At 33.8% G+C, this 27,102-nt stretch overlaps 1 protein-coding gene across 1 annotated transcript in view; it reads left to right on the plus strand.

Annotated features, from left to right (window-relative positions):
- The first annotated feature begins 620 nt into the window (after positions 1-620).
- The window catches only part of LOC150099404 (protein FAM76A-like), an 88,996-nt gene continuing 62,514 nt past the window's right edge, over positions 621-27,102 (plus strand). The window contains exons 1-2 of the mRNA XM_090404340.1: positions 621-749; positions 13,478-13,641. Coding sequence (XP_090260466.1) covers positions 621-749; positions 13,478-13,641 — 293 coding nt within the window. The remainder of the gene's footprint in view (positions 750-13,477; positions 13,642-27,102) is intronic.

Genomic DNA, 27,102 nt, shown 5'->3' on the forward strand with positions numbered 1-27,102 from the left:
GCAAATAACAAAATGGAAAATCCAACAGTTATTTATGCCTATGGTTTCACAGATGGTTTTATGAGGATGAAGTGGAGTAATTTTTCAAATCATTAGAAAAGGCAGCTTATATAAAGAAAAAAAAAGTTTGTCCTTGTTGAAGATCTAAATAGCAGAGTCAGAAATTAATACCAGGCATATAGAAATGTTTTGGAAAAATATGAAGAAAAAGCAGGCCCAATAATAATGGCAAGTATATGCTGCATGTCTGATCATCAAACAGACTAGTTATGAACACCATGGTCCAACATGGATATAGAAAAATTCACATGGAGAGAAGACCCAAGAAATAAGTATCATTGGCTATTTTATTGTTGATAGCAATATCTTCATGCTAGTTCAGAACAAGTTTGTAAGAAAATTTTAAAAAGAAGTAAAGTGCGGCTTAAACTTTATACTTAAAAATGTATACAAATGGAAAAATATGAACTAAAGACAGCATAATAATCAAACCTTCGAGCCTCAGTGGCAGACTGAAGAGAACATTGATTAAGTCAGCGAGAGAGTCATATGGTGAAGTTATCTACAATGATAGAAAAATCAGGTTTCTGTGGTGGGCTCAAGAAGTTCAAGAGACAGTCATGGAAAAGAAGCATTTTGTAAAATTAGCTAAACTAAAGTCTGGAACCTTTGATAAGGATACAGAAGATATAGCAGTCAAGCACAAAAAAATGTTCTGGGGGCTAAGGCTACTGGAAAAGTTTAGAAATGTAGGAAAGAGTGGTTTAAAAAAAAAAAAAAGAATGATAAAGTTGATATGAAAACTGAAGAGTAAGATATTCTAGATGTTTGAAGTAATTACTGTTATTTAAATACTGCTAAATGAAACAAGTATGTGCAATCATCCATTTAAAAAAAGACACAAATGTCACTTTTATTTATATAAAACAGTTCATAATTAAAGGAAATCCCTATCAATTTTTGAAAGTTGGTTCAGCATGGTAATTTTGAAAAAACCCACAATATCATCAGCTTTTCAAATAGCATCAATGAAATAGTTTTAAGTAGTATATATTTTAATTATCAATTTTTTTACCTTTAAATTTTTTTTTTTTTTTTTTTTGCTTCCCCCATGAAAAGTTCTGCGCAAACCTATAGTACATTTTGTACCATGGGTGGGCTAAAGATATATATTTTTTATCAGTTTAGATATTTTTTAAATTTATTTTTACGCAGTCTGGAAACTCTACTCTAGAAGCTAAACATGGAACTTTTTCAAGCCACTTCAGTCCTCTTATAAGTGGGGTGATGGTCTTACACTGGGCGATGAAATCCATTTCCCACCTAAATTATTTAATTAATAAATAATTAGCCCCTCCATGAATAGCCAGCAGATCTCTATTGGAAAAATCTGAGTTTGAATCCCATCTAAAACATGAGGAATATTTATAAGAACCTTGACTGAAGGCGACTGAGCTAACTGCATATGGAAGTGACATGTAATTCCTGCAAAATAGACAAATCAGATAGAGCAGCGTTTCTCAACCTTTCTAAGCCCAAGGACCAGTAAAATACCTAAAACAATTCTACTGACCACTGAACTTACAGAGGCATAGTTGGCACGGGGGGGGGGGGGGGGGGGCGATCTGCCCCAGGAGCACTTTTTTGGTGTTTAAGAAATCTTGCCTTACTGTCTGAAACAGCAACTGAGTGATGAAATAGACTTTGACAATGTTCGCATTAAAGTTTTACTTCAAAAATAAATATGGTGTTTTTAATTTATTTCCCTATACATCGTTTTGACTTTTTGAACTTTTTTTAAACACCTAAATAGGAATTACCAACATTTCTGAAAAACTATGCCATTTTTAACATAATAAATTTATAAACATAATAATAAAAGCATGTTTTGAATACATATGGAACATAATTAATTAAATTTAAAATAAATAATTAAAAGTGTATCAACATTGAACAAAGTTTTAATTTTTATTAAACAAATAAATATGATCTAATTATGTTGCTACTTACTTTTAATGAGATGGTTGAGCTTCTCGGCCCTTGCAGAGTTGCTGGATATCTGGCTCAATATTGGACAAATTCAGTCGAAGATCGGCACACACACACGGAGACGATTTCTGTATTTTGTTTTAATTTGAAGGAGCGATGAAAATCCTTTTTTCTCACAAAGATAGGTTGTCGAGAACTGCATGACAATTTCCAATGCTTCTTCAGATAATTCGGGAAATTCACTTGTCACTGAAGGCAAGATCCAAAATCGAGTCAAACCAAGATCTTAAGTTTTAAGATCTTGGTTTGACTCGGTTTTTTTTTTTTTTTTTTTTTTTTTTTTTTTTTTTTTTTTTTTTCTCCTCAAGTTTAACAGTTAATTGAGCTTTCAAGTGAAAGCTCAATAACTGTTATTTTTTTGATAACGAAAGGTCGTTCTCGTGACTGCAAGCCTGAAGCGGATCACGAACCCACAGAAATTTCTTATAAAAGTTATTCGGAAAATATGTTTCAAAATTCTATTTAAAATTTTTGAGGTGGTCACAAACCCTTTCCAGAAAGTCAGAATCAACAAAAATATAATTTTCCACTAAAAAGGATTCCAATGTCAGAAAAGGTGCAAATTGTCTGTCTTTTACATAATTAATCCATAAAACCAGTTTTTTCTCGAATGCCTTTGTTTTCTCGTAGGCATCAAGAACAGTTAAAGAATTTCCCTGAAGGGAGAGATTTAGTATATTTAATTTTGAAAAAATGTCTGAAAGATAAAATAGTGTTGATAGCCATGCTTCGTCAAGGAGTGATACAAAATCAGAATTACGTTAATTTACAAACAAAAATTCGTGCCTTAATTGAGATAACCTTGTTAGTACTTTGTCCCTGAAAAGGTGAATTTCCAAATGAAGCAAAAGTTGTATATATATTCACTGCCCATTTCATCGCAGAGTATTGAAAATAACCTGTTATTTAACGGTCGAGCTTTAATAAAATTAACTAGCTTTACAGCATTGTATAGCAGCTTTAAATTCTGGTGGCATTCCTTTGGAGGCTAACGCTTCCCTATGTATGAGGAGCTACTTCCTTGACCATAGAAACAACCCCACTATGCCTGCCTGTGTAGGTGCGAGCTCCATCCGAACAGAAGCCTATACATTTTTCCCACTGGATCCCTTTGTGTATTATGTAATTATTGAGAGTGTGGAATATTTCTTCTCCGGTTGTTCGGGGTGGCAAAGTTCTACAAAACAGAATATCATCATGAATGTTGTTATCATGCGCATATCTTATGTAGCATATTAACTGCACATCACTTGTAACATCAGTAGTCTCGTCTATTTGTAACACATAAGGGCTCTTCTTAACTCTTTCTATTAACTGAGATTCTATGTTACCTGCCATATCATTAATTCTGCGACCGACAGTGTCATTTGAAAGAGGAATCAAATCAACATCTTTTATTAACTTGTAGCCAAACATTGTTTTCACCTCATCTTTTATAGCTGGAAGTAGCAAATTTTCCCCGATAGAATGAGGTTTCCCTGTTTTCGCTATGCACAAACTTAAGAGATAGGATGCTTCCAGTGCCTTGCTATTAATGGAACCCATGGCCAAAACTATATCTTTTCCATGATTTAATGTCCCTGAGTGTCGCTGAAAAAATTCAATTGGCTTATTTTTCACATCACAATGTTTAGTTTCTAAATGTCGTCGATGTTTCACAGGTTTCATGCACTCGTTCGACAACACTTCATAACACAAAACACGTTGAGGTTTCTGTTCACTTTCATCTCCACAACTAGTAAATCCGAATTCCAAATATGAACTGTTATATTTCCTACTGTATTTTTTCTTTGAACTGCTTGTTTCTTCTTCTTTAATAGTATCAGATTTACTCTCTGTTACAACACATGCATCACAATTAGGGTTAGCATCACCTGTCAAAGTCCTAGTTCTAAGCCACTTTTCCATTATTAAAAAATGATTCCGAAAAATATATAAATATATAATACTGGGGTTAACTCGGACACACTTTGTTCAAGTATCACTTAGCACTTCTCAAGATATACTGAGCCTTGGTTGAAGGAGAGAAACTTTCAATAATAAAAATCAATAAACAACAAGCTATTGGTTGAAATGTGGATAACACATGTTCACTTCACCCCTCTTTTATTATTGTCATTCTGCCTCTTCAAATTTAGCGGCAGAATGACTAATAATAAAAAGGGTAAAGTGAACAATAATATAGTTTTATTGCTTCCACCTTTGAACATTCTGAGGCTTATTTGTTATTTTTTTAAGTCTCCGTTTGATTTCAATAATTTTTACTTACTTATTCAATTTTAATCTGTTTAGATAATTAAAAAATATATATTTATTTAATTAATTTAAGTCTGCCTGAGGACCACATGTTGAGAAACACCGAGATAGAGAATCCACACAGCTATAGTAGACTAAGTAGATAGGTGTTTAATCATGATTAATTCTAGGATTAGTTATTGTGGCCTGCATTAGGTTTATTAGTAGGTAAGTAACACAACAGGTCATCAAACTTCGAAGTGAAGAGAATAAAAATGAAGTAAATTTAATTAGAAATATTTATAATTATTAGAATAAGATGGGGCAGCAACTATGGCACTTTTCTGCAAGGAGGCCATCATTTGAAAAATTTTGAATTTCTGTTTGAAGCTTGGTCACCTTGCAAGGCAATGAATAGCTTTCACTGATGTTATTTGGATTTACAGCTGATTATTTTTGTGAGATGACAAGCCTGAGTTTCCAGGAGAGGGAACACTGCCACATCATTATGAGATAACTCATCTTTAAGTCAAAAAAGCAATTATGAAGCTTCTTCATGTCTTAGACATGATTCAAACCTCGGTTTTTCCAGACAAAGAATAGAAATTGACCAACAGAGGCATCTCTTTCACTGATACAGCTAGAGTTGGAACTTTGAGATGATAACAGCTGTTTAATTTCTGTTCTTGGGGACAGCAGTATTGTTATAATGCAATTATTCTATTTTCATGCATTTAAAAAATAAATAAACTTCACAATTTCACTACTCTTGTTGAGTGATATATGATTGCACTACTTGATTTATGGTTACATTATTACTTCCTGTTATGTAACTATAATATTAATATAATATAGAGACTCTGTAGCTTAGTTGGTATAGACGAAGCCCTTTGGTCGGAAAGACTCAGTTCGATTCTCGTCTATGACATGAAGAATGTTTACTTGGTCTCTTTCAACTAAAGGTGAGTTAGCCAGTCTCATATGGAGGTAGAGGGTTTTCGCCACCTGGAAACTTGAGTTTTTTTGTCCTTCTGAACATACGGATCTACAGCCATAAAATATATCCCTCATCAGGAGTACCCCTCCCCAAGGGATGGGAGAGAAACGGGGGAACCCATACAAATATTGTTATTATTATTAATATAATTAGTATAAATAGGGAGAGCAATAGTTGATAAAGGTGATGTAGATATTCATGCAGAATGATTTAAATAAATTTGCATTGTGAGCCAAGGATAATGATTGTCAATTTAATGTTGCAAAATTGTTGCACTTTGGATTGAAAAGGTTGCATATGGTGTATCATATTGATGGTATTGAATTGGAGGAAATTTATGAGGCTAAGGACTTTGGAATAATGGTGGGCAAAGAGTTGAAGTTCAGACGGCATATTGCAAAAGTTAAATAGGCTCAAAGGATTAGTTGAATGTCGAAAAACACACTAACAAGTAAAAATAAGGAAGTTATTATCCCTCTTTATAAAGCTATGGTTTGGCTGCATCATCTGACTACTGTCTTCTTGGTCATCTAGGTTTCTTGGGTGACTGGAGAGGATTCAGAGGCGAGTGACCAAGATGGTGACAGATCTGTGGAATACTCCCTACGAGGATAGGTTGAAGGTTTGTGGGTTACAAAGTTAGCTGATATGCAGAAAAGAGGGAACATGATAGTAACTTTTAAGTTATTGAAGGGATTTTATAAAATTGATGCAAGTGAAATTTTTTAATATATCATAAATATATTAAAGGGAACTAGGGGCCATCCATGGAAGTTGTGTAAGAGTGTGTACAGGCCAAATTTTTTGTGCAGAGAGTGGTGAGTCAGTGGAATGGAGTGCCAAATTCCCTGATGATGAATGGATTCAAGGAGAGGTATGATAGGATTTTTGTGTATAATGGTTAATTTGGATTTCTCACGATGAGCCTCCAGACTACATGGAGATGGCGTAAAATAATAATAATTAATATCATATAACTCCATTATAATTTCCTCTCAGCACTTTCCCTCCAATGCACATAGAACTTGGCATTACACACCTGTTTTGCTATTCCTTCCAGTATCTTCGTTTTTCATATGATTTTCATTCATGCTAGCTGTTCACTCTTCTAATTTTTCTCAGAGCTCTTGTCTATGGTCTTGTCTTATATCAACTGTTTTATTTTTAACCCAACTCTCCAATCCATAAGTTAGACCAGGTTTGAATACTACCTTGTATATAAGACAGTATTCAAACCATATGAATTGATTCAGCAGATTCCTTACCAATATCAGCTTTGCTATCTTTTTTTCATATTTCATATTTGCCATCTTCATTAAAAATTATGCCTAAATGGTTGAAATATTTGACCTCCTCTGTGGGTTCTTCATGCAGGATGCAACAGATTTTTAAATGTTCCTGCCTATTTTTACAAATTTTTTATTGCACATTTTCATGCCTGATTTGTTACAGTGGTTATTCAAATTTAGTCATAGAATTTTGCATACTTGTACTGGATTTATTCAGTACTATAACATTATCTGCATAAAGTAAAGAGCCAAGTCGAATATCTGCAATTTTGATATCAGGCCTAATGCCACTTTCCTTCATGATGTGATCTATGTAGCTGCTGAATAACAATGGAGATAGTGTGCACCCCTGTCTAACACCTGATTTTACATCAAACCATATTCCAGAAATTCCAACTCCTGATTTACAACTTAAATATAGATTATGTATTGCTTGATATAATGTCTAATTTACCCCATATAATTGTGTTTAGAGCAGCGTTTCTCTTCACACTTTATCATATACTATTTTTCCATATGTATAATACTTGAGTATAAATCCTTCTTATATTCCATTGATTATCAGCTATCTGTCGGGAAGCAAAAACATGATCCTGTCATCTCCTGTTTGGCCTGAAAAATCTTATTCTTTTACAAGTTTCTCTTTTACATTTTCTTATTCTTTTCTCAAGTATTCATGAATAAATCTTACCTGGAACACTCAGTGTTAGGAAATTCCTTAGTAACACTATCCTCAGTTTTATATCCTTTTGTAGATATGTATTATCATGAGAGACCTACTCTGGTTTTGACATTTCGACTCTACTTTCTCTGAATTATACATTATAGCCACCATAAAACTTGTATACCTTCATCTGAGCATTTCATATTGAATATCATATACTCATAATTTAATTCATAGTTTAACAAGAGCTATGTTATATTAGAGTTATGATCCTGGATTGCTTACAGTACTAATTATAATGAACTCTTAGATCAAAAGGTTAAGTGGGTAGAATATGTGCCTTCCATATTCTTGGGATTTTTTAGACTACCATTATTGTTAAGATTAGAGTGGTTGATAAGAATTTCACAGGCCTCCTTAAATTTGCACTCATACCACGTTTCAGTGTGATGTAAACAACAGGTGCCTTTCCAGTCAATTCTAGATAGAATATTCACGGCATGATCAGAAAGGGCAGATTTACCATAGTTATTAAATTTAATACGCCATTTATGTTCCTTTTTTTCTGATAAGAATTGTGCATCCTGTTTCACCTATATAGGGCAAATTACTGGTGCATTGAATATGGTATACTCCAGGGTGGACCAGGGTGGGGGAAGTGGATCCTTGGATGAGTTGAATAAGTTTTTTAACTTTGTAGGAGGTTTAAAGGTGACATTAAGGTTGTATTTCTGTAGTATTCTGTTTATTTTATCTGATACCTTTAATGTATGGAAAATAGCTACAGTTTTATTAATCTAGTTTATTTTTGTTTTTAAGCAGAGTCTTGTTAAGAATTTTATTAATAGTATTTTGCTATAGTCATTTTTCAGGAGGGTATTGCTGATAACTTTTAATTCATGTTTAAGTGCTTGTTCACTGGAGCAAATCTTCAAAACCCCTGTTTTTGTGTTGGGTAGTGGTAAGAGTTTGTGTGTATATTAGCCAGTATGTGTAGCTTACAGTAAACAGTGAAGGAAAAACTTGCCAGAGGGAAGACATGTTACAAATGTATCTAGAAAGGGAAGTGAGTTCTGACTTTCAATTGTGATTTGTATGTGTTTGTGTTGTTTGTTTAGGTGGCTGAGGAAAGTGTCTAATGTCTGGCAGCCATGGGACCAGATAATGAAAATATCATCAATGTATCTAAGCCAGACTTTGGGTTTTAAAGTAAAGGAATCTAGAGTACATTGCTGAAAAGCTTCCATATAAAAGTTAGTGGGGGTGGGGGGATAGCAGTGAGACCATGGCTGTGCCTTCTTTTTGTAGGTAAAAAGTATTTTGCCACACAAAATAGCTATAATGTAGTACATATGCAAAGAGTGCTTTGAGATCGGGTGGGAATTTGTCCTGTAAAAGAAGAATTGTATCATTGATTGGGACATTTGTGAAAAGGACACAGACTTCAAAACTGACTAATAAATCACATTTTTCTAGTGTGATGTCTTTAATTTTATTTAGAAAGTGTTGTGTATTTTTAATATAGGAGGTGAAATGACCTACCAACTCCTTAAGTGTTGATACTAGTTTCTTGGATAGATGATAATTGGGGTTGTCAATACCTTCAACTATCGACCAAAGCAGTATGATTTGCTTGTGAATCTTGGGTAAACCATAAATTCTTTTGGAATGAGAGTAGTGTAAAGTAGTTTTTTAACTGTATCTGCAGGCCAGGATGTGACTGATTTAAGTAACTTTTCTGTTTTCTTTTTAATCCAATTAGTTAGGTTATTTGAATATTGTCTTCTCATCATTAAACGGCAAATTTAAATTTCTCATCATTGAATGTAAACAGCCAACCACAAGCCAGTGATAACAAGAACAGCCAACTACTAACAAGATAGGATAACAACAACCAACCAGAATTAAGTGGTAAAACAGGTGTCACAATTGCTTTCAGCAAACAGTCATGTGATTATCCTTTCTATCCCTGAACAACAATGAACTCTCGCTACTTAGTAAAGCCTTAAACTTTGTTGTGGCACCCAGGGCTGTTAACAAATTGGATTTTATATACCATATTGGAAGAAGCATAAGATCCGTGAGGTTAGCCTAGTGGCTTTGCACCTTGCAACCATATGACTGGGGAAGGGGTGTCCCAGGTTCGATTCCCGTCAAAGACGTGAGGAACTTGAGGATCTTCATCAGGTATAGCAAGTTAGCCGGTCTTGGGCACGGGCAGTAGGGTTTTTTCGCTAGTTTATCTGGTGTTTTTTATCCCGCAAGCAGGCAAACCGGCCCAATGAACATACACTGCTACAGTCAAAAATATATCTTCCCCCCAGCGGAAGACTAGGCGACATGTTGGTTGGGAGTGGCACTAACAAGAAGTCGCATCTAAGCAACACACGCACCCTGCATAGGAAGCGGGAATAACGCGTAGTGAAAGAAATTGGAAGAAGCATAAGATTTCTCCCAATCACAATAGCTGATGAAATACAATTATAAACCTCAAACATTTTAAGTAATACTAAATAACTAGTGGTCTAACCATATCTGAATTAGCAGCTGCGAAATCTTTAAAAGCAAATCAGGACATCATAATCACTAGAGCTGATAAAGGCAGTGCCACTGTTATTTTAAACTGAACAGCTTACCTAAAAAAAATGAATCAATTAGTCTCAGACAACAGTACCTATCAGCTTATAAACTATAACCCAACTAATCAGATTAAAAAGAAACCAGAAAAATTACTTGAAATCAGTCACATCCTGGCCTGTAGATACAGTTAAAAAAACTACTGTATGCTATGCTCATTCCCCAATAATTTATGGTTTACTCAAGATTCACAAGCAAATCATATTGCTTCGGCCAATAGTTGAAGGTATCGACAGCCCCAATTATCATCTCTCCAAGAAACTAGTATGAACATTCAAGGAGTTGGTAGGTCATTCCTCCTCCTCCCCTCTCTCTCTCTCTAACTTTTATATAGAGCTTTTCAGCAATGTACTCTAGATTGCTTTAATTTAAAACCTAAAGTCTGGCTTGGATACATTGATAATATTTTTGTTATCTGGTCCTATGGCTGCACGTTACACACCTTCCTCAACCTAAACAAACAACACAAACATATACCATTCACAATTGAAATTGAAAGTCAGAACTCGCTTCCCTTTCTAGATACTCTTGTCACATGTCTTCCTTGTGGCAGTCTTTCCTTCACTGTTTACCATAAGCCTACACGTAGTGGCCAATATATACACATAAACTCTTACCACCACCATCCAACACAAAAATTAGGTGCCATCAAGACACTTAAAAACAGGGCTTTGAAGATTTGCTCCAGTGAACATGCACTTAAACATGAATTAAAAATGATCAGCAATACCTTCCTGAAAAATGACTACAGCCAAAATACTATCAATAAAATTGTTCAAGACTCCACTTAAAAACAAAAATAAACTATATTACAATAAAACTGTAGCCATTCCATACATTAAGGTATATCAGATGAAATAAACAGAATACTACAGAAATACAACCTTAATGCTGCCTTTATATCTCCTGCAAAAGTAAAAAACTTATTCAACTCATCTGAGGATGTACAATTCCTACCAGAAGAAAAGGAGCATAAATGGCATATTAAATATAACTATGGTAAATCTGCCCTTTTTGATCATGCTCTGAATACTCTACATAGAATTGACTGGAAAGGCACTTGTTATAAATAAAATCCCGAGATGGATGGCACATATTCTACCCACTTAACCTTTTGGTCTAAGTGAGTTCATTATAATTAGTACTGTAAGCAATCCAGGATCATAACTGTAATATAACACTCTTGTTAATTTATGAATTAGGTCACTACTTTTGCTGTATTAAAGCTATCTATGTGAATTTGTTCTTTGATAATGTTATAAATAGAATATAGCTTTGATGTAGTTTTTTTTTCCAGTAGAGGTTAGGCCAGAATATAGTTTATCTTTGTATATAATATACACACTCCAGGTGATGACCTTAATATGAAGGTGAAAATGTCAGGAAATTAAAGTAATTATTCCTAACATGGTTTTAGTCTCCATAATTTTATAGAAATGAATGCTGATCACCATGTAACACTAAAAGAAAGGATCAGGTGTGTTTAACTGTGCATTGTCTCATCTAGCACGGCATTCTGTTTGTAATGCCATCTCTTTGTTCATGGCTTAGGCCTTTTATACAGAAAACAGTTTTATGGAAAGTTTTTGGTATTGAGACTACATTATGATATAAATAAAGTGTTTAATAAAAAATGAGTCTTATTGACTTACGAAATTTGTCGGGTTTTAATTGCTTATTTTTATTAAACTATTTATATTCTAATGTCTTCTCAGTACCAAAAACTTCCCATAGAACTGCTAAACCACAGAAACTTACATTTGCATCTAGAATACAGGTTGTTCATTGAAATCTCAAATTTCCAACTGATTCTTTTTTCAGTATCTAGTTGGATACCTACTAATAGGGTACACTGTGAGAAGTCGAGAATGAGACATTAGGTCAGAAATCCCGGTCGGTTCTCTAACCTGGGCTATGTAAGAACCAGCTTTGATCTCTACATTGGATTTTTAAAAATTTCCAGATACATTATTTAAATTTTTAGTTACTTAAATGAGGTGTTTATAAAATATGAATACAATGTTGCTAGTTTTTATGATTTTTGTAATTTACAGTTTCAAATGATGATTTGTTTAGAAACTCATTGTGAGGAACTTCATGATATTGTTCAGTTTTCATGTGCAGAACGTGTACAGGAAATTGGCTGCTAGCTTGTTAAAGTAAGCCATAAAAGTGTAATGAAATACAAAATTTTTTAAGTTGATCCTTTCCTTCATGCTTACACGGTGATCAGAATACATTATAAAAATTATGGAAACAACTACCTTGTTGGAGTAAAAATTTAGTTTAATATTTAGGTTTATATTAAACTAAAGTTTTACTCCAACATGGTAGTTGTTTCCATAATTTTCATGTTTTCAAGTTGAAAACATGAAAATTAGGAGTAAAACTTTAAAACTTTTAAAAGTTTTAAAGTTTTTTAAACTTTTAAAACTTTAACACTTTCAAGTTTTAAAGTTTTACTCCAACATGGTAGTTGTGTCCATAATTTTCATCTTTTCAAGTTGATCTGTGCAGTGTAGTGATTGGAATGTTGATGTTCGTGACCTTGGAGTGTGCCACAGAACTGCTCTAACATAGAATTTAACACAGCACAGGGTAAAAGAAACAGCGATTATGACAAATGGATCATTTGGCTGTCAAGTAGTATATGACATTACTAATTACTAGTTAAGATAGCATGATTTGGGTAGTGAGGAATGTGATGGAAGGTCAGAAAGCTAAATGCTAGTTGGCCTCAACTTTCAACTCTTCGGTGATTTGTGGATTTCCTTGGCAGCATTTCAGGCAGGGAATGAAATTTGCATTCATCGTGTTTTATCACAGATTGCTGATGGAATGAAAACATTCTACTCCCCAAGGTCGAGGGGGGCTACTCCATCAAAAGCAAGCTTTGCTATCTTTGGGGGGTAATGATGAAGTTTTATTTTATGGAGAGTAGACAGCAATACTAGCCTAGTTGGCTGAATGGCTAACTGCTTTCCAACCAACTGGCTATGGGTTCAGATCTCACTATGACACTGAATGGTTCATTAGCTGCTGTCAGACTACCACTCTGCTTACTGGAGTCCTGAATTGGCTTAAGAAGTTTCATGTTTCTTCTCTAGAGGGAAAATGGATTATGTAACTCTTAGTCCATCCATGGCATTAAAATGTGCAATAGCTTTGCCTCTCGTGCTTGGGACACATTGCAGCATTTAGAGGCTATAACACAACCAGAACCCCCCCCCCCCCATTTCTCTCTCTCTGTTTGATTGTATTTCTGCATGATAATTCTACATAGCAGCAGATGCAAAACTTGTTGAATGGAAGCATTACAAAACACTCCATCCTCTAGATTTAAAACAGAATTTGTAGTGCAGCAAGACATCCAACAAGGGCTCAGAACATAAAAATCTGGAATTGTATGATACTAGGTCAACTTATGCTATCATAAATATCTTAATCATTATGATAAAAAATAGTTTCCATATTTGCTTCAAGTAAAATTCTGCTTGTGCTATGGATCATTTAATCTTATTTTTCAATAACTCCTCATAATTATGTTTGGCAGTTGTATTTAAATATTGCAGTAACATTCTCAGTAAACCAATGTTTTTTTGGTAGGTTGATGGCAAGCTTTTATGTTGGCTATGTACATTATCATATAAAAGGGCCTTAGCAAAAGCAAAACAGAATAGTCCTGCAAGGCATTCATCAGTGTCCCTTCATAAGGTTTCTGGACATCATCGGACCAGTAGTCAAAATCATAAGCATTCTGCTACTCACAAGTAAGATATATTTATATATATGATGATGATCTTAAGGAAAAAATAAATATGCACTTTTTTTACATGCTACTCCATGGTATGGTACTGGCATCTTTATTAACAGTTACATGCAGAGGTGGTTCATCGAGAAATTTGTAATATTCAGTAATTTTTTTTATACATTTATCTAGTATTCAAATAAGCTTAGTTATTTAACGAAACTTGCATTTTATTCTATGTCAGTTGTCAAGATATTTGCTGCATAAAATTTTATATATTTGCTATGATATCTGTGCAGTGCAAATAAATAAAGTTGTTTTACAACTTTTTTTTTTTTTCATAAAAGACAAATGTTTCCAGAACGGTATTACAAAGATACTGCCAAAAATCTACAATTTCAAGGAGTTTCTCTTCTTGGATGGAACAGATTATGGAAATTATTCTCTATGTGAAAGTTTTCTGCAGAACTTTGAAACAGTAAGTAGAAAGCAGACTACTGCTTGCTAGTAAAAATGCTGATCTAAAGTATTGGCCTGAATGATAGAAAACAGTGACCTAAAGATATTAACTTTCAAGTTATATTTGGTGAGAGCAAAGTAAAAAAATGTCAATCAGCTTCAGTTAAATGTAAAATTTATGAATTGATGAAAACACTGAGGATGACAATGATTTATGGTTTTAATGGTGCAAGGACAGCAAAGATCATACTGCACCATATGAAAGGTTATAGCAGTACACAAGGTAAGACAATTGCATACTTCTATGCCCGCAGCAAGATTCGAACCCATGATCTTATGCTAACCACTTGACCAATCAAGCCAGCACTGAGAACGATACTAATTTCAAGAAGTAAATGAGGAATTTTTCAAATGAGTCTGATCAGCCCAACAGCTTGTTTTGTTGATGACAGAAGCAATTTCTTCACTACTATTTATAATAATAACAACACAACCTACTTCCACTACTGCTGATGTACATAAACCCAGCAAAAGTTACATTTATGGCTGCTTCCAAAACACATTCTTTATCCCCATAGAAGCTAGGTGTCCAGATCTGCATTTATTAGTCCAGATGTGGTCTTATTAAAGTCTTATATAGAAAAACAATAGCCTTTCTATCCTTTATTGTTAGTGTGTTCTTCAATTACAACTTAATCTTATGTGCTATTTTGACTGTCCTCATAATATGACCTCTAAATAATCATTCCCCCAAGTCCCTGGCCCCTCATCCTGCAGTAGACATGGCTTGTTGTGCTGGATATAACAATAAAAATTTGGAAGTTTTATAAAAATTATCACATGCAATTAAATTTTTTTTTATAACTTAATTTGTTCTTATTCAAAAAAAAAAAAAAAAAAAAAACCTGTAAAGTAACAGTGTTGATAAATGATTTTTTTTTTGTCATATTTTTCTATCTTTTTATTTGGTAATTTTTACTGCTAGAAAAGATTGAGCACTAGCTTTTTTTTTTTAATACAAAAAAAGCACTACATATACATGTATTACTAGTTTTTTGTATTTGTAGTATTTATATACATATATATTCACAGTATGCTGAAATATTGCTTATTTTTGTTTCCTTCTCTGAGGTCAAAAGAATATCTATGTGGTAAGTTGGTGAGTTTAAATGTAGAAAGAAATAGCAAGCATCACATTATTATTATTATTATATAGATATCTCCGTGGAGTCAGAAGACTCATCTCAGGAGATTCATAATTCTCACAATACTTATTATACCTTTCCTTAAACTCATTCACTGATGAAGCCTTCACAACCACCTCTGGCAACCCATTCACCACTCTCCAATCAAAATGTTTAGTCCTAACACCTTTATTACCACACTTATTCACAATTTCCACAATCACCCCTTGTTCTCTCTCTTCCTGCATGTATCAAAAAAAAAAAAAAAGTCTTCAATGTCAATTCCCATAAAATGTATTTAATAGCATATATGCCTCTGTCATGTCTCCTCTTTTTTGCCTATCAGTTATTTTTTTGAGGCCCACAAACTGTCAGTCTATTCTCATAGGAAGCATTCCTTAGACCTGCACAATCTTTACTTGTCTGTGAATCCTCTCCACCACTGCATGTAACAAAAAAAAAAAAAAAGTCTTCAATGTCAATTCCCATAAAATGTATTTAATAGCATATATGCCTCTGTCATGTCTCCTCTTTTTTGCCTATCAGTTATTTTTTTGAGGCCCACAAACTGTCAGTCTATTCTCATAGGAAGCATTCCTTAGACCTGCACAATCTTTACTTGTCTGTGAATCCTCTCCACCACTTTATCCCCATAGAAGCTAGGTGTCCAGATCTGCATTTATTAGTCCAGATGTGGTCTTATTAAAGTCTTATATAGAAAAACAATAGCCTTTCTATCCTTTATTGTTAGTGTGTTCTTCAATTACAACTTAATCTTATGTGCTATTTTGACAGTCCTCATAATATGACCTCTAAATAATCATTCCCCCAAGTCCCTGGCCCCTCATCCTGCAGCTTAATTCTATCTCTATAGTACATAGCATGTGATCTCTTCTTCCCAAAGTGCATCACCTTACACTTGGCCCCAATAAACAGGCAGCTATTTAACTTTGCCCATAATGCTATTTGTCTTCTTGCAGGATCTCTGTATCATCTTCATTTACCATTGCTCTTCCCAGTTTAGTATCACAAGAAACAACTGAATATTTCCTGTGAAATCATTTCCTATGTTGTTGATGTACAAATTAAACAATAGAGGACCAAGTACTGAACCCTGAGGTATACTACTGGTTACTTGCCTTCGCTTGGACTCAATCCTGTCAACCCGCCTCCATAAAACACTTGGATATCTATCCATCAGCCATTCTGTAATCCAATCACCAGATTGATATCCATCTCCAAATTATGCAACAGACTTCTATGTGGAATTCTGTCAGATGGCTTTGCAAAGACTAGCAATATTAATGAGTAGCCATTTCCTGTATCTTCATTGTCACTTTATTATAAATAAAAAAATTTAAAAAAAAATAGGGAAATTACTAAGGCATGACCTACTCTGTACTAATCCATGTTGTCCCTTATAGAGTATCATCACATTCCTGTCCACCCAGTCCTGAATGAGCATTAATGAGTATTCATTTCCTGTATCTTCATTGTCACTTTATTATAAATAAAAAAATAAAAAAAAAAATAGGGAAATTACTAAGGCATGACCTACTCTGTACTAATCCATGTTGTCCCTTATAGAGTATCATCACATTCCTATCCACCCAGTCCTGAATTCTGTCTTACACCAATTTCTCCAATACCTTAACCACCACTCCTGAGATGCTGATTGGCCTAAAATTTGCTATTTCTATCTTGGAGCCTCCGTGATAATGTGGGACTATTAAATTAAGTAGCTTGGTCATAGGAGCGCTCTTTGCACGTGCTCGTAAAACACAGGCCAACGTGTCATCTAATCCCATGCTCTGTTTGCATTGAAGTTCTGCAATATTTTAAGCACTACCATTTCTTCAGCCTCTATTCTCTTATCAGCCAGTCAGTCACATCTAGCATTGCATCACCACCTAGCTGGTACACCCCTGTGAAATACAGCAGGACTTCGATTAATGTGCCTAATGCTTTCTTTAATACAGGCAGCATTAATCGAAAATGCACTAAATCGCATATAGTAACCTATGGGAAAATGTATAATTCGTTCCTCAGATTTCTTTTTTAACCCTTAAATTTTTTTTATAAAAGAATTAGGATATGTCTCAGGGTCTAGTTAAAGGAAAACCATGAAGCTGAAAGACAATAAAACATATTCAGAATATAAATTTATTATTCTGCTTCTTAACAGAGAATTGATATTGCCTCTTCTGCAAATTTTACTGGTTCTCTCTTCAGGGTCAGTCTCTAAGCATTGCTGCTTAAAAACTTCGATTGTATAAAAACTATTTTCAAATTGTTTCTGTGAAACAATTTGAAACTATGTACCTATGTGATTCCACATATATCCCATCTTAACAGTAAATTCTTCATGTCTGACAGAGGTAGCCTCTCTCTCAGCCTCTCCGGTCACTTTCTCTTAGGTGCTGTTTCTTCATTATGCTAGTTTTATTGGTACTTCCATGAGCATTGCTCCACAGAACTGGTTACTATCATCCTCCACTTTCCTCTATTAACAACTTTTCAAGAAACTTCTTAATAGATTTCTTCTTTCTCTATAATCACTTACCTGCACATGGCACTGTTGTGTATATGTCTTGTGACCTCTCATGTGGGAGACAATACCACTGCTAATAATAATTATAATAAAACAGATATTGTAAGTATTGAATTTTGGATGTTTGGTTCATGATTTGGAAAGACTGGATGTCATGTAATCATTCAATATATGCTATAGGACTGCTCCCTGCTCACTTCATATCTTTTCAAAAGGATGTACAGTATAGATGTTTAATAATGAAAAGTTTAAAAACAACTCTAGTCAGTTTGGAATTTGGGGGGGGGGATGCTAATTAAATGTAAATTTTCAATCCTTTTGGTCTTTTAAGTATTGCAACATCAATTAATTCAAGGAAAATTTAGAACAAGCTTCGTATGATATCATGCTACTATCACTTTTAGAAACTTTCTACATTAACAGTATTAGTTTACCAGTATGTGAGTACATGATGTGTTCTCAGCAAAGCACAATAAATATCTGTAATTTGAAACCAGTGGAAAAGAAATGTATTCAGTAGGAGCTTGGCCGGAAGTTGTATCAGTATATACCACTTCTAAATGGCACTTAAAAGGCATTTTATGGAAAATGTGACTCTAGCTACTATGTATACATTTTAAATACTATCTCTATAGGTAAGAATAGTAACTTGCTTATCAGTAAAGTATATGGTAAATATAACAAGTTATATATTAAATATTCCACCCAATCTTATTTTTATTATGTAACAGCCTGTTATAGCCAGGCAATCTGCCTTGTGTATAACTGCATGTGATCTCTAGCCAGTTTGTTGGTTTTGCAGAGGGGGGGGGGGGATTTCTTGGATTAAATAAAACCTGGTGTGACTTAGCTTCAATTGAAAAGCCTTTATGTTGTTTACATTCTAAGACTTGGATGGACTTGGTTTTTTCAGCTAAAAGAATCATAACTGTTGTGAGTGTACTAAGGTGGCACTTATATCAACTATAACTGACTCAAAGATAGCTTTATATGAAACAATGGGTTTTTAAATATAGTATAATGCGGATGCTAGGTTCCATAGAAATGCCACGTTATATAAATTGTGTTATGCAAGGCTTAGATCACATAGGAAAAGTAGGGTTATGTTCCGAAATCGTTTTTTTTTTTTTTTTTTTTTTTTTTTTTAAATTATATAAACAGTAATGACATACTCAACAAAATATATTTTTATTTACTTCAGGTAATTCATGTAAGTTAAGAAAATATATAAACAATGAAACAAATACATAACATAAACTTATAAAATTATACTTCATTGCACATAATGTATAAATGTTTTAGGCAAAATAAAATAAAGTGCATATTTTAATTGTCTTCGCTATCTTCAAAACGAACATTTCGTAGATGTTCTTTATTTACGAGTGGCTGGACGTCGTCGTCACTTGAAATCTCTTGCACATCATTTGTATAATTCTCGTTGCATACTTCGGCTGGTTTAGTTATCAGAGTCAGTAATAAGACCTTGCTTACCGCTATGCTGCAATTTTTTATTAAGTTCATAAATTGGAGCTAAACAAATATCCAATTATCTCATGAATTTTCCGGAGCGCTCCATTGAGGGATCATTATCCGTAAAATAACTTTCTTGCCAAGTCCAATCCTGCTAATTTCTTTAAACTGAATTCTTTAACAGATTCATCACAATCAGAATCTTCGGCAGAACTTTCCCCACCTTTTGGTTCGACGTCATCTATTAATTGTACCAGTTCCTCCTAATTTAAATCTATTTCCCCATCAATTAATTCACAATTTCGTTTTCAATCATATTGCAAAAGCCCTCTAAGTGGTCACTACTATAAAAATAAAACTTTTACATAAAAAAGCATTACATATTGTATGTAACTCACCAGATAATAGAGCATAAGTATGTAAATCTCAAGCTGAGCTTGAGATTTACACACTTATTATTTTTAATGCACTTTCCTGGCAGAAAACGAAGACAATTTTCAACATTAAACACTTTATATGGTAAACAATTGACATACATGCATGCTAAAGAGTATTTCCCCTAATATAAATTCACTACTTATAACCACGTGTGATACGGGCAGACACAAATTTAACGAAGATAAAATTTGTTTTTTAATTTGCAGGGTGAAAAATATATGAAAAGATAAAGGGTTACTACAATTTGTAGACCGTGTTTTTATTGAAACCCATTGTATAAGCATCGCTTCGAACAAGGATTACTACAATTTGTAGACTGCGTTATATCGAAAGCGCATTGTATAAGTACCGCATTATACGAGGGTTACCTGTAGTTTCATGAAAATTGCAAATTGACTTTTAAAAAAAATGTACAGCTTTTATATAGTGTAAATGCTAACCTGTTTGTCCAAGTAAGTGTCCACTTACTCACTCTCCAACTACTGTGGGTTGAAATTCCACCATGGGCATGAATGCTTGTAAATATCTTGAGGTTGGAGCTGATGTTCATGGATGTGAGACTACCTGCTGCTTATTGGAATCCAGAAAAGATGTGATAAAGATCTTTGTTTGGTCTCTTTAGGGTTTCTCAAAATTTAATGTTTTTGATACTGAAATCTGTAAGGATGTTTTGTGGCATATAACAAAAGTAACTCTTTCTTTCATCTATGGTATAATTCATGATTACATATTATAAAAATTAATGTTTCTTAACATATTGTCTCTCTCTGGATTTCTTTTAAAAGGAATAATGATCGTTCAAGTCCCAACAAGAAGCCAAGATTGGAGCTAGGCAAATCACCAAATGGTAACTTACCATCCAGGTATTTAAAATATACAAACTTTATTCCAATATTTAGGTAATAGTACAATACTTACACAGTATATTGCCAGTGTCAATACTGCCATTTGTTTTTGTTACAGTGGCTACTGCTATTATATTGTCAAAAAACAGCCTGCGTACCATATACTCACATCTTGGATCTCTTATATGTGTAAGTTGAATTTTGTAACTCTTTTAGAGCTACAGACAGATAAACTTTCTGTTATTTCACAAAAGACACCAGCTTGCTTTTCATTAGGTTGTTTCTTATGCATATGTACACTGATTTTTTTTTCTGTAATGCACATTAATTACTATATGATTTTTCTCTGATTTGAGTTATAATAATATTTTTGACTTTGATTTTAATTCAAATTCCTGTGATTGTTTACAATTAAGTTTGGGGAAAGCATATTATCTTATGAAGACAGCTGTTGGACAAGATTAACTTGTAAAAAAATTATTAATGAATCAGTCTGTTTAGAAAGAAATAATTAATCTTTAGGAACGTTCTTTTTTTTTATTGCATATTTTAAAATCACAGAATATCTCTGTTTATTTAGTTGTAGTATGTATATGATTGTTGGTTGGATTTAAGCAAAATATGAAACTGCTGCAGAGTTTTATAGTAAAATTAAAAAAAAAAAAAGCTTAGCATTTCTTTTATTATTTTACCTTGCAAGCAAACAAACAAGCAAGCAAGCTTAAACTGTCAACTTATAAATCTGAGTAGTGAATGACTCCCATCTTTTAGTATTACTAACTGCATTCTCCTGACATCCCTTGAGAGTACATATCAGGAAATTGATGATGATGAATTGTATTCTTATTATTCAGTTAAAGTAGTTCGTTTTTGAATTTAATTGTAAACTAAATAATTGTGGTTAACACCAGAAGTTGAAGTAAATGTGCAAAAAACAAGTCCTTTTTGATCCTCATACAATTATTCTGAAGTGGAAAGAAATACTTTTTTGTAAATATTTTCCTACTAAAACAAGTGATGTTTAGGTTATAAGATATCTATCTCTGACGATTTAATTTAGAAGAGTGAAGTTTTTTCCATTCCAGTTTGGAGCAAAAAAATTTCACTCAGAAAATAATGCTCTTTCTGAAACACATACAGATACAAGGAGGTACCCAAAACTAAAAGAAATCTGAACTTGGTGCATACATTTTCTAGTTATGGATGATGCCGCTGGGCATTGTGTGTGTGTGTGTGTGTGTGTGTGTGTGTGTGTGTGTGTGTGTGTGCGTGCGCGTGCGTGTGTGCGCGCGCAGTTTTACACACCAGTTTGGCAAGTGTCATTGTGTGAACTGTTTTTCTGTTAGTGCTTACAAGCAAGTTTGGTGATTTTGTGCTGGCTGAATACAAGGATTAAAGAAGTTTTGTTTTGGGTAAAACTGTAGCTGCAGCTATTGTTATGTGGTTTTCCTCTTTCAAAAATGAGGACATATCAGTTGAAGACCGACTGTGATCTGGCCAACCTTTGACAAGCAGAAATTATGAAAACATCAGAATGTTTTGTCTTGCAAGGAATAAAGATCATCAAAAGAACATTGAGCAAGTTTCTGAAGAGGAAAATTTGTCATGAGTTCATGGCATTGAATTTTAACAGAAGATTTGCAAATGAAACGTGTGTCCGCTAAATTTGTGCTTCATTTGCTCACAGAGAATTTAAAAACAACAACAACAAAAAAACACCCCTGTGAATATTTGCTACGATTTGTGGGAGCAGGGTCTTAATTTCCAGAACTTTCTTTCAAAAGTTGTCACCGGGGATGAGTCTTGGTGCTACAGATTTGATCCAGAAACAAAACAAGCATCAACCCAATGGAAACATGCAAATTCACAGAGATCCAAGAAGGCACATCAAGTTCACTCAAACATCAAGACAGTGTTTTTTTTTTTATTGTTATTCTTTTATTTATTTTTATTTTTTATGTGAATGGAATTGTACACAAAGAATATGTTCCTCCTGGACAGATGGTGAACCAACATTTTTATCTCAACTTTTTGAGAAGACTGCATGATAACGGCCAGAAATGTGGAGTAGAGGAGACTGGTTGTTGAACCACAACGTCTCCCCCCCCCCTTCCCCCATGGCCTTGTCTGTCCAACATTTCTTGATGAAAAACAACATGGTGGTTGTTCCCCACCATCTCTACTCCCAGTTTCTCTCTCTCCATGTGACTTTTTTTTTTTTTATTCTTATGGATAAAGAAAACCACGAAAGGGCAGTGATTCATTGATGTGGACAAAGTGAAAGAAAACTCACGGAAGGCCATGAACACTATTGTATTTGAAAAGTTCCAAAACAGTTTCCAGCACTGGATAAAACATTGAGACAAGTGCATTGACTTACATGGAGAGTACTTTGAAGGAGACTAGAATATGGTATTATAAATTTTAATAAAATTTTTACAAAATAATTCCAGTTATTTTTGGGTACCTGCTCGTATTTATTATTATTATTAAGAGAGACCTCCAGGAAGTCAGGGACTCATCGAGGAAGGTCACACACTACACACACACCAGTTATCACACTTGTTCTTGAGTTCATTCCACTGCTTTCACATACAACTTCCAATGGCAAGCCATTCCAATCATTCACCAATCTGTGAGAGAAAAATCTAGATCTCACCCTCTTAGTTGCATTCATTCTCAGCTTCCAAGGATGCCCTCTTGTCCTTTCCCTACCTTCCATAAATTGAAAAATTCCATCAACTAAAATCCTGTACGATCCTTTCAGAAGTTTGTAAGTCTCAGTCATATCACCCCTCTTTCTCCTATTTGCTAGTGTCTGCAATCTAATTTTCAATCTGTCTTCATAATCAGTATTCCACAATCTTAATATCATTTTTAACACTCTCTTCAGAATAACAAGTAAATACTTTTGACAGGACTGAGGTAAGCGAGATAGGGAGGTAATTGGATGGCAGTGACTTGTCACCTTTCTTGGGAATGGGCTGAATATAGGCCAATTTCTAGTTTGTGGGGTAGATTTCAGTGGAGTAAGAGAGTATATACAATAGCTATCCAGATAGATTAAAAAAAATAAATAAATAAAATAAAATAAAAATTCACAATAAGAAAAAAATTCTATTCAGGATTATTAATTCATGTGATTAAAAAAAAAAAAGTTCTTTTGAATTGTTCAAGAGAGACATTTTATTATGGTTCAAAACCATTTCAACCCCTGGTTAACACACAGATTCTTAACTTTGTATATAGCAGAACAACAACATCAATTTTGTGATATGTGACATCAAGAGATGTATCAGATATTATGACAATACTGCATGATTAAGCTAAACTAGCATTATTATTAATCTCCTGTCATTAATTTTATTCCAAATTAGTTTATCACTTGACAGCATCCCCAATATTGTCATATATTATATTTCTATCTATTAGAGCACTTCTGACTAAATAAATCTATCTAGATCTTGGTCTTGCTCTGGGTCTTTTTCTTGCCATCTTGACATCAAACATCTGTTTCGTTAATTTCTCCTCTCCCATTATGTTTAAGTGACCAATATCACCTTAATTAGCTCTGCTCAGATACTCTTGAATACTAACAATGTTAAGTTTCTCACTAATATCTTTATTTTTAATATGATGCCGCTATTGATGCCATGTGTTCACCCTCCTAATTTTTTTCAGAACTCATATCATGGTCTATAATTTTTGATCAGTATTTTGCTCCTAATCCAGCTCTTGGATCCATAAATTAAAATTAGTACCACTGTCTACATTGTATACAGCTAGTTTAGTGTTTTATCTAATTTCTCTTTTATTCCATATAAATAACCAGCTATGCATATTTAATTTTCTGTCTTCACTAAAAATTGTGCTGAAATAGATCAAATATTTTATGTACTCTATGTTGAGAATGCAGATTTGGGCTTTTTTACTGATTTTCATGCCAAATGTTACTCCTCTTAGAAAACTATTATTTTTATGGCCTATATAGCCTACTTTCATTTAGGAGTGCTCCTTTTTTTACAATGTCATTGGCTTTTTACTCAAATATTGGGCATTACTGATGTGTTATAAAATCCAGTATACAAAGAAAAATATAGGAGGAAAATTTGGACATACCTTTTTGATCTAGTTGGCTGTCTCCTTATCCTGGTGATATGCATTCCTCTGCTATTAAGCTGTTTAAAGGAAGGGAGTGGGGGTAAAGCAATGTGAGGGAATTATTTGAAAAAACCTGGGTTTTTTATATATGTATTAATATTATTATTATTAAGGGTAGGTAGAGAGCGCTTTTGGGAGGGGGGGGTGAGAGAAGGATCTGAAAATTTAGAAACTATTTTTTGGGGAAGAGGAAGGATTGATGGGAAAAGGTCAGTGGTGGGAGTAGCGGGGTGTGAGCCATTTCGACAGTGCGTCGTCTTCGATGCACTGTCGAAATGGAGGAAGTGGAGGCTATGTCATGTCGGCTTGGTGTTTCTGTCTTTGGTGTGTTTGTGTTATCTCCTATTGGTTGGAGTTGTGACCTAATTTTTATGTTATGGAGGTTCCAACTTCAAAAAAGAGGCACTCCTAAATGAAAGTAGGCTATATAGCCATAAAAATAATTGTTATAGTTATTTTCCGTTTAATTAAAGAATCCCAGAGATTTGCACTGGATATATTTAGGAGTACAACAATATCTGCATAAAGCAAAGGCTAAGTTTGATATCTCCAGTTGTAATATCAGGTTTAATATCGCTTTCTTTCATAATATCATCCTAGTTGATTGATGGCAAATAACAGTGGAGATAAGTGTGCACCCTTGTTTTACATCAGTCCATCTTCCTCTACTTCTCTCAACACTAAATTCTGACTTTTTAAATGTAGACTGTATTGCTTTGTTTATTGTGTTCATTGTGTTTGTTACAGCAGCTGACTTTTAATCATTCACCTTGATTCCCTGATGAAAACAGGCTGGGACCAGAAACTTTTTAAAGAAACAAAATTATTTGAAGTAAAAAATCCTAATTATATTTATTTATCTTTTAATGAGTTGAACAAAGAGAACAATTAGAGAAATATTATTGGAGATTATTTTGATGGTATACCATTGGAATACCAAAACAGATAAGATCCTTTTAAATAACAAATATGTGTTAATTTATTTAATTATGGATCAAACATGGATAGTATAAGCTATAGTATTCAACACTTTAAAGATTAACATCTTCAGTTTGAATCAGTTTCAAGTGATGTGAGCAGATATCAAGATAGGTAAATTGGTCTATCAGATTTGAAAGAAGTAGAAGTTGTTTTGAATAATTGAGAGGACATCTGAAAAAGGAAGAGTTAACCCTTTTTTTAAAGATATAAACAAATATCAGACCTACAGAAATACGTTAGAAAAATTTGGTGAAAAGGATAGAGTTAATAATAATCGCGACTTTCTTCTAGTTTCTGCTCAGAATAGAGGTTAGTCATTACTGACACAAATGTGCATAAATTTATGTGGAAAGAACAAAGAAGACATTGATCTTTGCAGGTTGGTCAGGATACAAGATAGTATAATAGGCAATTCCAAATAGGAAATGGCCACCAACTGGTGTTGAGTAGGTGAAGCATGTGTGTTCCATTAAAAAGAAAACTCTGTGTACTGAAGTTTTGAAAAGAATCCAAGTTTGAACAATGCTGAAATGTAACTAAACTTTTGACTCAAACACGGTAGATTCCAATTAATCTGTCTACCAGTTAATTGGGAGACAGCTGAATGTGGGTGTATATTTTTATTTTCTTCTCTCACTCACACTCTGAGTGGTTAATACTCTTTCATTCAAATTAAATTCAAAAGTTCAAAATAAAAAGGAAACACCAAAACTAAACTCCAAATGTAACCTAATTTCTTAAATTAATCTATTAACTCATTAAACCATTAAGAGATTGAATCTTCAAACACCTCATAATCAAATAAAAATATTTAATCTACAATGAGTATATATATACACACACACACACAGGTATCCCTTGCTTAATGCGGTTTTGATTATCACAGCAAAATTAATTGTGGCAATCCCTTGATGTACGGGGCAAGAGTTTTGATTAACACGCCTTTAACCGTGAGGAGCTCGCAGCTGATCTGACAGATACAAGCAAAATGTTTAATATAAATATTCTCACACAATTCAGTGTATAGCTTGGAGGTCACGAGTAGTTGTGCATTCATATGTTACGAGTGATATTCCGCACTGTTTTTTTGCTGTCAGTTTGGTTTAACGCATGTTATGTAAAGGTTTGTGATATCTGACAGTAAACTGTATCTGAGAGATACCGCGACCTCTGATGTCAGTATAGTATAGTTTTTTTTTTCTTTGTTCAATAATTTTTAGGTGTTGTAACCGAAAATAAATAAACCATCATGTATTACAATAGAGAGTCAAAGACTTATTTATCATACATGTCCTCTAGGAGATGTGCTTTACATTTATGGAAAATACTAAGCAAAAGTGATCTGGAGCTTACTCCACCTTTACTACGGTTGCCCATAAGGTTGGTTATGCTTG

Source organism: Typopeltis vanoorti, chromosome 14 (assembly GCF_054136105.1).
Source record: "Typopeltis vanoorti isolate ZY-2024b chromosome 14, IOZ_Tvanoo_1.0, whole genome shotgun sequence".
Taxonomy (NCBI): Eukaryota; Metazoa; Arthropoda; class Arachnida; order Uropygi; family Thelyphonidae; genus Typopeltis; species Typopeltis vanoorti.